We start from the raw sequence: 12,967 nt of genomic DNA on the forward strand, positions 1-12,967 counted from the left end.
AGGCATGGGGTGGAGGCCTGTATGTCTGTATCAAAACGGAATGGTACAAAGACTCTGTGCTAGTCTCCAGTTACTGCTCATCACCGGTGGAGTTTGTGACTGTTAGATGCAGACCATTTTATTTGCTGCGGGAATTCACCGCCATCCTTATACTTGGGGTGTATATTCCTCCCAGTACTAATGCTAAGGAAACACTCTGAACTGAATATAGCTATTAGTGGACTGCAGAATGCACATCCTAACTGTCTGTTAATTGTTGCTGGAGATTTCAACCATGTAAATCTTAAAACTGTGCTCCCTAAATTCCATCAGCATGTGGACTTTGCTATGGGTGGGGAGAACACGCTGGATCTGGTTCACACAAACATCTCCAATGCATACAGGGCAGAGGCCCAGCCACATCTCAGCTCCTCAGACCACATCTGTTGTGCTAATCCCAGCATACAGACCACTCGGCGGATGTGTCAAACTGGTTCGAAAGCAAGTGAAAACCGAGCAGGCAGGAGTCATTTCTGCTCTTCAAAACTGTTTTGAGCACACTGAGTGGCGTGTGTTCAGGGAGGTGGCAACTGATAGCAACTCCATCAACTTAGAGCAGTACACGGTGTCAGCGATTTGCTACATTAGCAAGTGTATTGACGATGTCACTGTGACCAAGACCATCACTTCTCGCCCCAACCAGAAGCTGTGGATGACTGGAAAGGTGTGCGCGCTGCTGAGGACCCATGATTCAACCTTCAGAGCAGACACCAAGGTGGCCCTAACAACTGCAAGGGCCAACCTGACCCAGGTCATCAAAGAGTCAAAGCCTGCATAAACACAGAATTCAAAGCCACTTTCAGGACAGAGCATATGGAAGGGTATCTTGTGCTGGTGATGCCTCCCTCCCCGTTGAGTTGAGCAAGTTTTATGCACAGTTTGAGGCACTGAGACATGAAATGAGGTGGCAGCGAGGAAGCTCACTTCCTCCCATGACCGGGTGTGGTGTTTTTCCACAGCCAACATGAGGAAAACTGTATGCAGAGTCAACCCACAGAAGGTTGCTAGACCAGATGACATCCCTAGCAAAGTGGCTCAGAGGATGCTCTGACGCACTGGCAGATGTTCTCACGGACATCTTCAACATCTCTGAGCTGTGCCATGGTTCCAAAGTGCTTCAAGGCTGCCACCATCGTTCCCATGTTGAGATTGCCTTCAGCGTCCTGTCTCAACGACTACCGCCCTGTTGCACTTGCACCCATCATCACGAAGTGCTTAGAGAGGCTCATGAGAAGGCATATTAAGACCCTGCTGTCTCTCTCACTGAACACCCTGCAGTTTGCATATCGACCAAACTGGTTAACAGATGTCATTTCCACCACCCTCCATCTGGCCCTCATCCCTCACCCACCTGGAAAAGACAGACACCTACGTCAGACTAATGTAGAAAGAATTCAGTTCTGCATTTAACCCTATTGTTCCTCAGCAACAGATTGGAAAACTGAGTTTGCTGGGCCTAAGTACCTCCCTTTGTAACTGCATCCTAGACTTCCTGACTGGGAGACCTCAGTCAGTCTGGATCAGGAACAGCATCTCAAACACCATCACACTGAGCACGGCGGGGGGCCTCCAGGGCTGTGTGCTTAGTCCACTGCTGCTCGCCCTGCTGACACACTATTGTGCAGTGATGCACAGATCGAATCACATCAAGTTCGCTGATGGTACAACTGCGGCGTGTCTCATCAGCATGAACGATGGGTCAGCATACAGAGAGGAAGTGCAGCAGCTAACGGACTGCCTGTCTCTGAACATGGAAATGACAAAAAAAGGTGGTTGTTGACTTCAGGACAGCACGGAGTGACCATTCTCTCCTGGACATCGACAGCTCCCCTGTGAAGACAGTAAACAGCACCTAATTTCTTGGCATACACTTGACAGAGAATCTCACTTGGACCCTCTATACCAGCTCCATAGCTAAGCCAGCCCAGCAGCATCTCTAGTTTCGTGCAGGCCGAGGAAAGCCCACCTCCCATCATCACATTCTACAGAGGGTTCATTGACAGTACCCTGAGCAACTGCATCACTGCCAGGTTTGGGAACTGCACTGTCTCGGATCGTAAGAGCCTACAAAGGATAGTGAGTACAGCTGAGAAGAGCATTGGGATCTCTCTTCCCTCCATTACAGACATTTACACCACACACAGCAGCTGAAAGGTTAAGAGCAATATGGAAAATCCCATACATCCCTCACTCAAACTCTTCTCCCTCCTGCCATCTAGCAGAACATACCAGAGCATTCGGTGTCTCACGGCCAGACTGTGCAACAGCTTCTTCCCCCAAGCCACCAGGCTCTTAACCCAGTATGATCAGAGTCTTTCCCATCTGATATTCTTTGCATAATTTTGAATTGCTGCCAGAAAAATGTCTATTATTTATCATTCTTCTCCTATACTGTAACTTGAGTGTTTTGCACTTGTTATGCACTTTAGGCCAGGTACAAATGCTGTCCATGTAACACACTCTGTCCTGGGGGAACACAGTCTTCTTTTTACTGTATCTGTTGCATTTGGTAGAAAGGACAAATAAAAAGCTTCTCTCTCTCTATTATCTATCTAAATATCTCTTGAATTTTGCTAATGTATCTGCTTATACAACCACCTGGTATCTAGAAATCTATTGACCTCTATCCTGAACATACTGAAAAGATTGAACTTCCAGAGTATCCGGGGTACATAATTTTAAAAATCCCCAATCCCCAGTGACAAAATTTCTTTTCATCACAGTCCTAAAATAAGTTACCCTTTACTCTAAAATTGTGGCCTCTAGTCCTAGATCCCACCCCGACTTAAGTCTTTGGAATCATTTCTGCATGTACCTTATCTAGCCCTTTAACAATTTTCTAAGTTTCAATGAGATGAAAATAGTGATTGGAGTCAGAGTCACAGAGATGTACAGCATGGAAACAGACCCTTCGGTCCAACCTGTCCATCTCAACCAGATGTCCCAATATAGTCCCACCTGCTAGCACCCGGCCCATATCCCTCCAAACCCTTTCTATTCATATACTCATCCAAATGCCTCTTAAAATGTTGCAATTGTACCAGCCTTCACGACTTCCTCTGGCAGCTCATTCCATACACGTACCACCCTCTGCGTGAAAAAGTTTCCTCTTAGGTCTCTTTTATATCTTTCCCCGCTCACCCTAAACCTATGCCCTCTAGTTCTGGACTCCTCGACCCCAGGTAAAAGACTTAGGATAAATAGACAATCTATGCCCCTCATAATTTTGTAAACCTCTAGAAGGTCAACACTCAGCCTCTGACGCTTCAGGGAAAACAGTCTCAGCCTGTTCAGCCTCTCCCTATAGCTCAAATCCTTGTAAATCTTTTCTGAACCCTTTCAAGTTTCACAATATCTTTCTGATAGGAAGGAGACCAGAATTGCATGCAATATTCCAACAGTGGCCTAACCAATATCCTGTACAGCCGCAACATGACTTCCCAACTCCTGTACTCAATACTCTGACCAATAAAGGAAAGCATACCAAATGCCTTCTTCACTATTCTATCTACTTGCGACTCCACTTTCAAGGAGCTATGAACCTGCACTCCAAGGTCTCTTTATTCAGCAACACTCCCTAGGACCATACCATTATGTGTAGAAGTCCTGCGAAGATTTGCTTTCCCAAAATGCAGCACCTCTCATTTATCTGAATTAAACTCCATCTGCCACTTCTCAGCCCACTGGCCCATCTGGTCAACATCCTGTTGTAATCGGAGGTAATTCTCTTCGTTGCCCACTACACCTCCAATTTTGGTGCCATCTGCAAACTTACTAACTGTACCTCTTATGCTTGCATCCAAATCATTTATGTAAATGACAAAAAGTAGAGGACTCAGCACCGATCCCTGTGTCACTCCACTGGTCACAGGCCTCCACCACCACCCTCTGTCTTCTACCTTCGAGCCAGTTCTGTATCCAAATGGCTAGCTCTCCCTGCATTCCATGAGATCTAACCTTGCTAATCAGTCTCCCATGGGGGACCTTGTCGAATGCCTTATTGAAGTCCATATAGATCACATCTACCACTCTGCCCTCATCAATCCACTTTGTTACTTCTTCAAAAAACTCAAGTTTGTGAGACATGATTTCCAATGCACAAAGCCATGTTGACTATCACGAATCAGTCCTTGCCTTTCCAAATACATGTACATCCTGTCCCTCAGGATTCCCTCCAACAACTTGCCCACCACTGAGGTCAGGCTCACCGGTCTATAGTTCCCTGGATTGTCTTTACAGCCCTTCTTAAACAGTGGCACCATGTTTGCCAACCTCCAGTCTTCCGGCACCTCGCCTGTGACTATCGATGATACAAATATCTCAGCAAGAGGCCCAGCAATCACTTCTCTAGCTTCCCACAGAGTTCTCAGTTACACCTGATTATGTCCTGGGGATTTATTCACCTTTAACTGTTTCAAGACATCCAGCACTTCCTCCTCTGTAATCTGGACATTTTGCAAGATGTCACCATCTATTTCCCTACAGTCTATATGTTCCATATCCTTTTCCACTGATGCAAAATATTCATTTAGTATCTGCCCCATTTTCTGTGGCTCCACACAAAGGCCACCTTGCTGATTTTTGAGGGGGCCATATTTTCTCCCTAGTTACCCTTTTGTCCTTAATATATTTGTAAAAACCCTTTGGATTCTCCTTAATCCTATTTGCCAAAGCAATCTCATGTCCCCGTTTTGCTCTCCTGATTTCCCTCTTAAGTATACTCCTACTTCCTTTCTATTCTTCGAAGGATTCACTCGATCTATCCTGTCTATACCTAACATATGCTTCCTTCTTTAGTACTCCACTGGTTGGGGATCCCTTTGGCATGTCCTGAGATTGTGAAAGGTGCTCTATTAATTCAGGTTCTCTCTATTCTAAACAACACCGAGACAAGAGGAGGAAGACAGCTGGTCTAGCTCGCTGAGATATTTAATATGATCACAACTAATCCCGGGCAGTTCAACTCCATTTTTTCACCTGCACCCCATATCCCTTGGTTCTCTAAGATCCTAAAAATATCTGTCTCAACAATCCACTACTTGGAGTTCGAGAATTTTAAAGATTCACAACCTTTTGTCATGAAATTTTTCTTTCTCAGTCCCAAATGATTGACCCCTGATCCTGAAACAGTGTCTCCTTGCTACGAATTACCCACCCAGAGGAAACAACATCTCAGTGTCAAGTCCCACCATAACCTTGAAGATTTCAGTTAGAACCTCTCATTCTTCTAAAATTTCCACAGAACATAGATCCAATTTATTTAGTTTATCAGAGGACAACTCTCACATTGCCCAGAGAGAGACTGTAGCAACAGAGAAGGAAAAGTTGGACTCTAAGTTATCTTCCTTTACTTTTATTTTAAGTAAATGTGAATGGCACCTATACATGGTGATGGTACACACTTTTTACTGTATTTTTTATTGAATACATGCGACAATAAATGATTCGATTCAATTCAATTCAAAAGCATTGCTAGAGGCAATCTTGTCAACCTTCACTGTACTTTCTGCATAAGGATATCCTTCCTTAGATATGGATACCAAAATTGCACAACAGTATTTCAAGGGGATCTCACCAAAATGCCACACAATTGAAACAAGACTTATTTTGGTCCCAGGTTTTTTTTGTGTGGCTACCTTTCCAATGTTGGAATAAATAATCTGTTCACATATTGCCTCCTGAAATGTGACATCATCTGTGCCAATCTAATTGTGGCTTTCTATTTGATGTGGTTTGTATTCACATGCTGGGGGAACCACTCTTCTTGTGGCAGCTTTCTAAGAAGTTATGGTATCTCTATCATGTAGCAGATTTATAGACTCACAGAAAGGTGGGCATATGATCCTGCAGCTAGGTGGGATGACAAATTTAGTATAATAAAAGCCAGGAACCAGCTCAAGGATGTTCAAATCCTAGGTCACCACCTAAAGCTGCACCAATAATCAATTGATGTTAAATTGATCAATTATCCACATGCATTTGAAGTTACTGAACAAACAGTAATGTTAGGTAAAGTTATAATTTGTAAATAAAAGTCAATTAATTTTTTCACTGGAGGGTAGGAGGCTGAGGTTTTATAAACTTATATAAAAGTTTATAAAATCATGGATGGGGTGAATAGGTAAGGTCTTTTTCCCCCAGGGTGGGTAAGTCCAGAACTAAAGGGGCATAGGTTTAAAGCACAAGGGAAAAGATTCAAAACGAGACCCAGGGGGCAACGTTTTCCATGGAGTGTGGTACATGTTTGGAATTAATTTCCAGTGAAGTGGTGGATATGGGTAGAGCTATAACGTTTAGAAGACATTTGGATAAGTAAATGAATAGGAAAGGTTTGGACAGATATGGGCCAGGAGCAGTCAGGTGTGGGACTAGTTTAGTTTGGGAACATGGTCTCTCCCTGCTATAGGAAAAATGTTTTGAAATTTGAAAGGGTTCAGAAAAGGATGTTGGAGACTTTGAGCCATAGGAAGAGGCTGGAAAGGCTGGGGCTGTTGTTGCTGGAGCATCGGAGGCTGAGGGGCAACCTTATAGAGATTTATAAAATCATGACTTACATGGGTAGGGTAAATAAACAGGGTGGGGGAGTCCAAAACTAGAGGGCACAGGAGAGAGATTGGGTTGGGATATCTGGTCGGCACGATGGGTTGGACCGAAGGGTCTGTTTCCGTGCTGTACATCTCTACGAATCTATGAGAGGGGGCAAGGACCTGAGGGGCAACCTTTTCACACAGTGTGGTGTGTGTATGGAACAAGCTGCCACAGAAAAAGTGGAGGAGACTGGTACAATGACATCACTTAAAAGGCATCTGGATGGGTATATGAGTAGAGGGATATGAGCCAATTACTGGCAAATGGGAGAAAATAATTCAGGATATCTGGGTAGACACGGACGAGTTGGACCGAAAGGTCCGTTTGTGTGCTGCATAACTCGGACTCTAAATTAGGAATTCTAAATATTGTACATCCGAAAGCGTGATTTTGGGATAGCATTTATAGAATATTTGTATCAGAGGAATTAAGGGGATGATACTTATAACATCATCCTGATTTGTCCTTTGCTAACAAGTAACATTCCAATTCTATCATGTAACTATTGCCTGAATGCAAAATACTAAGAGTATATCAGGGCACCACAACTAAGTAGTATATATTGGCTTTGGACAGAGTACAATGTAGGTTTACAAGAATGATACCTGGTCTTCAGGGTTAAGTCATAAGGAGAGATTATACATACTAAACCTGTTCTCACTAGAATTTAGAAATCTGTGATCAAAGTCTTCAAGATATTAACATGAAATCACAGAGTATATAAAGATAAGCTGTTTCTACTGGTCAGGAATTCTAGAACAAGAGGCAATAGTCTGACAATTAGGGCCAGACTGTTCAGGAGAGATGTTGGGAAGCACTTCTACAAAGACTCTCTTCCACAAATGGCAGTAGATACTGGATCGTTTGTTTATTTTAAACCAGAGATAGATACTTTTCTTTTCAGCAAAGGTATCACAAGACAGAACTGTGGATGCCGAAAATCAGAAATAAAAACAAATTTCTGGAAATGTTCAGCAGGTCTGTCAACATCTGTGCAGAGAAAGCAGAGTTAATATTTTGACCTGAAGGAGGGTCCCTGGAACCAAACTGTTAACTCTGTTTTCTCTCTAAAATACTGCCAGATCTGTAAACTATCATGGGATAATGGGCCAAAAGCAGGCATAAACAGCAAAATCACATTTCAGCTATGATCTTACTGAATGGTAGAACAGGCTCAAGGGGCTGAATGGCCTACTCCTCCTTTTATGTTCCAAGTGCAGTTCAGTTTTAACATGGAAAACACTGCTTTCAAAGTGGTTGGGAATGAGCATTCAATATTGCAACATGTGGATTTCTTTACTTTGATATCACCACTTAGAATACTCGAACACAATCATAGATGTTTACAGTATAAACGGTAACTATTTGAGCAGCTTGGTCTATACTGCTTTTAGTTAGAGCAAAAATATAGTTCTATAGTTTTCTCGAAAAGAGATGTATATTTTGTTGTCCCAAGTTTCTCATTTCCCTGCACTTGGTCCATATCATTCTAAACTGTTCCTATCCATGTATGTGTCCAAATGCCTTTTAAATGTTGATAACGTACTTGCCTCAACCATTTCTGCTAGCAGTTCATTCCATATGAGTACCAGCCTCTCTAAAAATGTTGCCCCGCAGATTCCCTTTCATTCTTTTCCCTTTAACCTTAAACCAATACTCTCTGGTCCACAATTCCCCAACCCTGGGAAAAAGACTGAGTGCATTCACCCTATCCATGCCTCTCATGATATTATACACCTCTAAAGGTCTTCCTTCAGTCTCCTAAACTCCAAAAGAAAAAAAGTCCTAGCTTGTCCAATCTCTCCTGATAACTCAGACCATTCAGTCCTAACAATATCCTTGTAAACTTCTTTGGCACTCTTTGCAGTTTAATAATATCCTTCCTATAGCAGGGTGACCAAAACGGAACACAATTTTCCAAGTATAGCCTACCAATGTCCTGTATAATTGCAACATAACTTCCCAACTTCTATACTCCATGCCCTGACTGAAGGTCAGTGAGCCAAAAGTCTTCTTCACTGCCCTGTCTCCCATTTTCAGAACAGTGCACCTGAACTCCAAGGTTCCTCTGTTCTACTACACTCCTTAAGGCCTTACTGTTCACTGTAAAATGCCTACCTTGATTTGACTTTCCAAAACGCAATACCTCATACTTACCTATATTAAACTCCATTTGCCATGTCAGGTGACTTCCCCAGCTAATCAAGGTTCTGCTGCAATTTCTGATAACCTTCCTCACTGTCCACAATACCACCCATTTTACTGTCATCAGCAAACTTACTAATTATGCCTTGTACATTCTCCTCCAAATCACTGAAATAGAAAAAGAATCCGTAATAGGTCCAGCACTGATCCCTGAGGCACACCACTAGTGACAGGCCTCCAGTCTGACAATCATCCTTCCACTATTACCCTTTGCTTCCTACCATCAAGCCCTTTATGTACTCAAAAGGAGTCCCTAAAATAACTATATTCTTGATATTTGCAGATCCATTCTATTTTGTTCAAAAGCACACAATCTGTAAACACTGTCAGTGTGGCAGTTAATAAATTCCTACTTTGGAAATAAAACCAGTCTGACTCCAGGTTAAGACACAGACTAGACTCGAAGAATGGCCTCACACCTAAAATGCATTGTCTGATCTGAGATGTTAAGATTTTATCAAAATAAAAAAGTAAAATTATCTTGGGGCAGTGACTTGAAAAAAATTCTGGGATTTACATATTGATCAATTGAAACCTGCATCTCTATTCCAACTGATTAAAGATTTAACAGCTATCTAGGTTTGTTCAATACATTCATCAGTTTTATGACTCTTTGATCTTTTACTGATAAAAAAACGTCCCCAGCGTATTCTCTCTCACCAGTTACGTGGAGGAGGAACAGGGCTCCAAAAGCTTATGGTTTCAAATAAATCTGTTGGACTATACCCAGTGTCGTGTGATTTCTGACTTTGTCCACCCCAATCCAACACAGGCACCACCATCATTACAAATAAAAATGGAGAAATGAGTACTTTAGGGACTGCATGGAGTACCTGGACCAAGTAAAAAATGGTGAGGGACTACACACAGCACCCAAGATCGAGGCCATCATGAAGGCTCCTAGACCAAAGAATGCGTCTCAACTGAGTTCTTGTGACTTGTCAATTATTACGGCAAATTAGTCTCAAATCTGGCACCTTTACTAAAATACTTGTATCAGTTGCTGGAAAAAGGGTGGCTGTGGAAATGTACTCGAGGAATGTGAGAAGGCTTATCGGGAGGTGAAGCAAGCCTTAAAAAAGTTAAATCGTTTTGACCTGAAGTTATCACTACAGTTTTCATGAGACACCTCACCTCATGGTGCTGTACTGTTGCACATCTTATTGAATGAAGGGGAAAGGTCTGTCGCATTATCATCAAGGTCACAAATGCAGAGAAGAATTATGCCCACGTTGAAAACAGAGGATTGGGCATAACTATCGGTATTAAGAAGTTCACCCATTTCCTTTATGGCAAGCACTGTTCGCTACTGACCAATCGTAGGCAACTAACCTTCATTTTTGATTCATATAAGGGAATACCTTGAATGACACCAGCATGTCTGCAAAGATGGGCACTGACTCAGTCAGCCTTTCACATGAAATCAGCCACTGAGAAGCAAATAAACACAGTGATGCAGATGCCTTGTCAAGGCTGCTATACTGGAGAATGACATCCCTTATGAATGTAGCAATCTAGCTTCAAGTATACACTGTGCATTCACATTTGTGAACGAGTTCCGGGTTAAACACATCTACCAGTGATCAACTCCAGTGAAAACAGGGCCCCTCAATGTAAAATGACTTCACATCAAAAGCAGATTTTTACTTCTGACTTTCTAAGCTCCACAGAAGTTTACCATTGTTTTCGATTGACAGTAAAATAGGTTAAGGTTCACAACGCAACATACAGCATAAGTAAACCTTTAGCTCCATGTTAATCACTTCATGTAACAATTTATTTTGTGAAACTTGAAAGGGTTCAGAAAAGCTTTGAAAGGATGTTGCCAGGGTTGGGGATTTGCGCTATAGGGAGAGGCTTAACAGGCTGGGGCTGTTTTCCCTAGAGCATTGGAAGCTGAGGGGTGACCTTATAAAGGCTTACAAGATTATGAGGGGCATGGATAGTGTAGTGTAAATAGGCAAAGTCTTTTACCTGGGGTCGGGGAGCCCAGAACTAGAGGGTATAGGTTTAGGATGAGGGAAAATTTATAAGAGACACCGAAGGGGCAACTTTTTCACACAGAGTGGTAAGTGTATGGAATGAGCTGCCAGAGGAAGTGGTGGAGGCTGGTACAATTGCAACATTTAACAGGCATTTGGATGGGTATATGAATAGGAAGGGTTCGGAGGGATATGGGCCAGGTGCTGGCAGATGGGACTAGATTGGGTTGGGTTATCTGGTCGGCATGGACGAGTAGGACCGAAGGGTCTGTTTCCATGCTGTACATCTCTATGATGCTATTTGAGAAGCAATTCAAGTTATAAACCAGGAAAATTAAACAAGTTAAAAATGTCAGGAAAGTAGTAGTGGTAGAGAGAGTATGGTTATAAATTTCAATTTTTTTAGGTACATTTTCATATAGCAACCTTCACATATTCAGTTTACCATGATTGGTGCAAAAATAATTTATTCATGAGATGTGAGGCATCGCAGGCCAGTTATTTGTTGCCCATTCTTGATTGCCCTTGGGGCCACTTATTCGGAACTCAACAGGTCCATCTGGGGTTTTTGGAAGGGAGTTCCAAGATACAATAATTAATGTAATCCTTTGAATTCACCACCCCCATTGCATTCCAGTTCAGGAGCCTGTACAAATTAAAACCAAATTGAACACTACAGTGTCTTGAGTAAATTTCAGAGTGCTCATTCTTAAGCAGAAGCTGGAAATTCAAAACAGAAACAGAACATGTTGAAAACCATCAGCAGATCTGACAGTTCTGACAAAAGGCCATCAGACTGAAACCTTATTTTTCTCTCCACACATGCCAAGACACCAAAATATTGTCAGCATTTTCTGGTTCTAAATTAGACAATTAATCATTAAGTTTTGACTGTACAATTGCATAAAACCTTGTAAGAAGACAGAGGCTCACTTCATTTTTCTTTTCAAAAACATTGTGACTGTACAAATTTAAAAATCACAATACCAGGTTATAGTCCAACAGGTTTAATTGGAAGCACACTAGCTTTCGGAGCGTCGCTCCTTCATCAGGTGGTCCCGATTTTTAACTATGCACACCCCAGTCCAACACCGGCATCTCCAAACTGTGGCAGTATTTCAGGTACAAGTAACTGGACTACCCAAATTATGATTAACCAGAAAAGGGGAAGAACTGAGTAACTGAAATACTGGCAGAATTCATTTCCGAGAACTTCAGCAACTAAAATACACTTTTGACATCACTGCACTTACCATTTGCTCCAGGTTTTGCACACTCTCATACAGATGCACAGATCCTTATGGCTGAGGTACCTGAATATTGCCAACCACACTTCCCGATGCATCACATGTTTTGAGCCACCAGCCAATGGTAGCGAATCAGGCTCAGGACTATCAGGTGGAGGTCGCACCACATGCCGCTCCATTTGAAATGGCTTAGGAGGAGACTGCACGGAGAGTTTGCTTAGTATCGGAGGACGAGGCAAACCTCCTACAACTTTGTGACAAAATTGACTAGATGGCCCATTTTTCTTCTTCAATGAAACCTCCACTGTCCTAAAGGAGTTTCTTTTCATACTCTCCCCTCTCAGGGAATAATAGTTATTTTCTCGCTCTTTTGAGGCCAAAAGCGAATTAGTTTTTACACTTTTTGCATTCTCTTCATCATCTTCCTCCTCTTCTTCATCATCTTCCTCACTAAAAATATCATTAGAAAGCCTTCTGAGCTTGGACCTTTGGTTATCAGCCTTTGCAACAGACCTTGGACTAGATCCACCACTACTTCCTGTTGATCTCTCTAAGCTGGAATCTGAACCAGAACTTGAATTGGAGTCTGAATCAGAACTAGAGCTAGAGCTGGTTGCTTCATTTCGGTTGACACGTTTCATCATTTGTCGTATCCGTTCTATTCTTTCTGCATCTGCCGATCTTTCAAGATGATTTGCTTTAGTGCATTCTTCAGAATCTGGAGTTGTTTTCCGTTTCTAAAGAACAAAAATTAAATAAAAAAAAAGTTTTAAAAATTAAAAACCCTCAAAATGCTAAACTTCAAATATTTGCAAAGTCAAAAATGTTTTAATGGTTACAGTCAGCCTCAAATGATAAAATGGTTAATTACTTTCCATTGCCAAGGAAATGAACTCTTACATTCAA

General features: G+C 42.2%; 1 protein-coding gene across 2 annotated transcripts in view; it reads right to left on the bottom strand.

Moving 5' to 3' along the window:
• Positions 1 to 12,967, bottom strand: part of LOC132830419 (lysine-specific demethylase 2B-like) — a 159,540-nt gene that overhangs the window by 59,413 nt on the left and 87,160 nt on the right. For both annotated transcript variants that reach the window (XM_060848098.1, XM_060848097.1), the window contains exon 7: positions 12,068 to 12,798. In XM_060848098.1, coding sequence (XP_060704081.1) covers positions 12,068 to 12,798 — 731 coding nt within the window. The remainder of the gene's footprint in view (positions 1 to 12,067; positions 12,799 to 12,967) is intronic.

This window comes from Hemiscyllium ocellatum, chromosome 31 (genome assembly GCF_020745735.1).
Source record: "Hemiscyllium ocellatum isolate sHemOce1 chromosome 31, sHemOce1.pat.X.cur, whole genome shotgun sequence".
NCBI classification, from domain to species: domain Eukaryota; kingdom Metazoa; phylum Chordata; class Chondrichthyes; order Orectolobiformes; family Hemiscylliidae; genus Hemiscyllium; species Hemiscyllium ocellatum.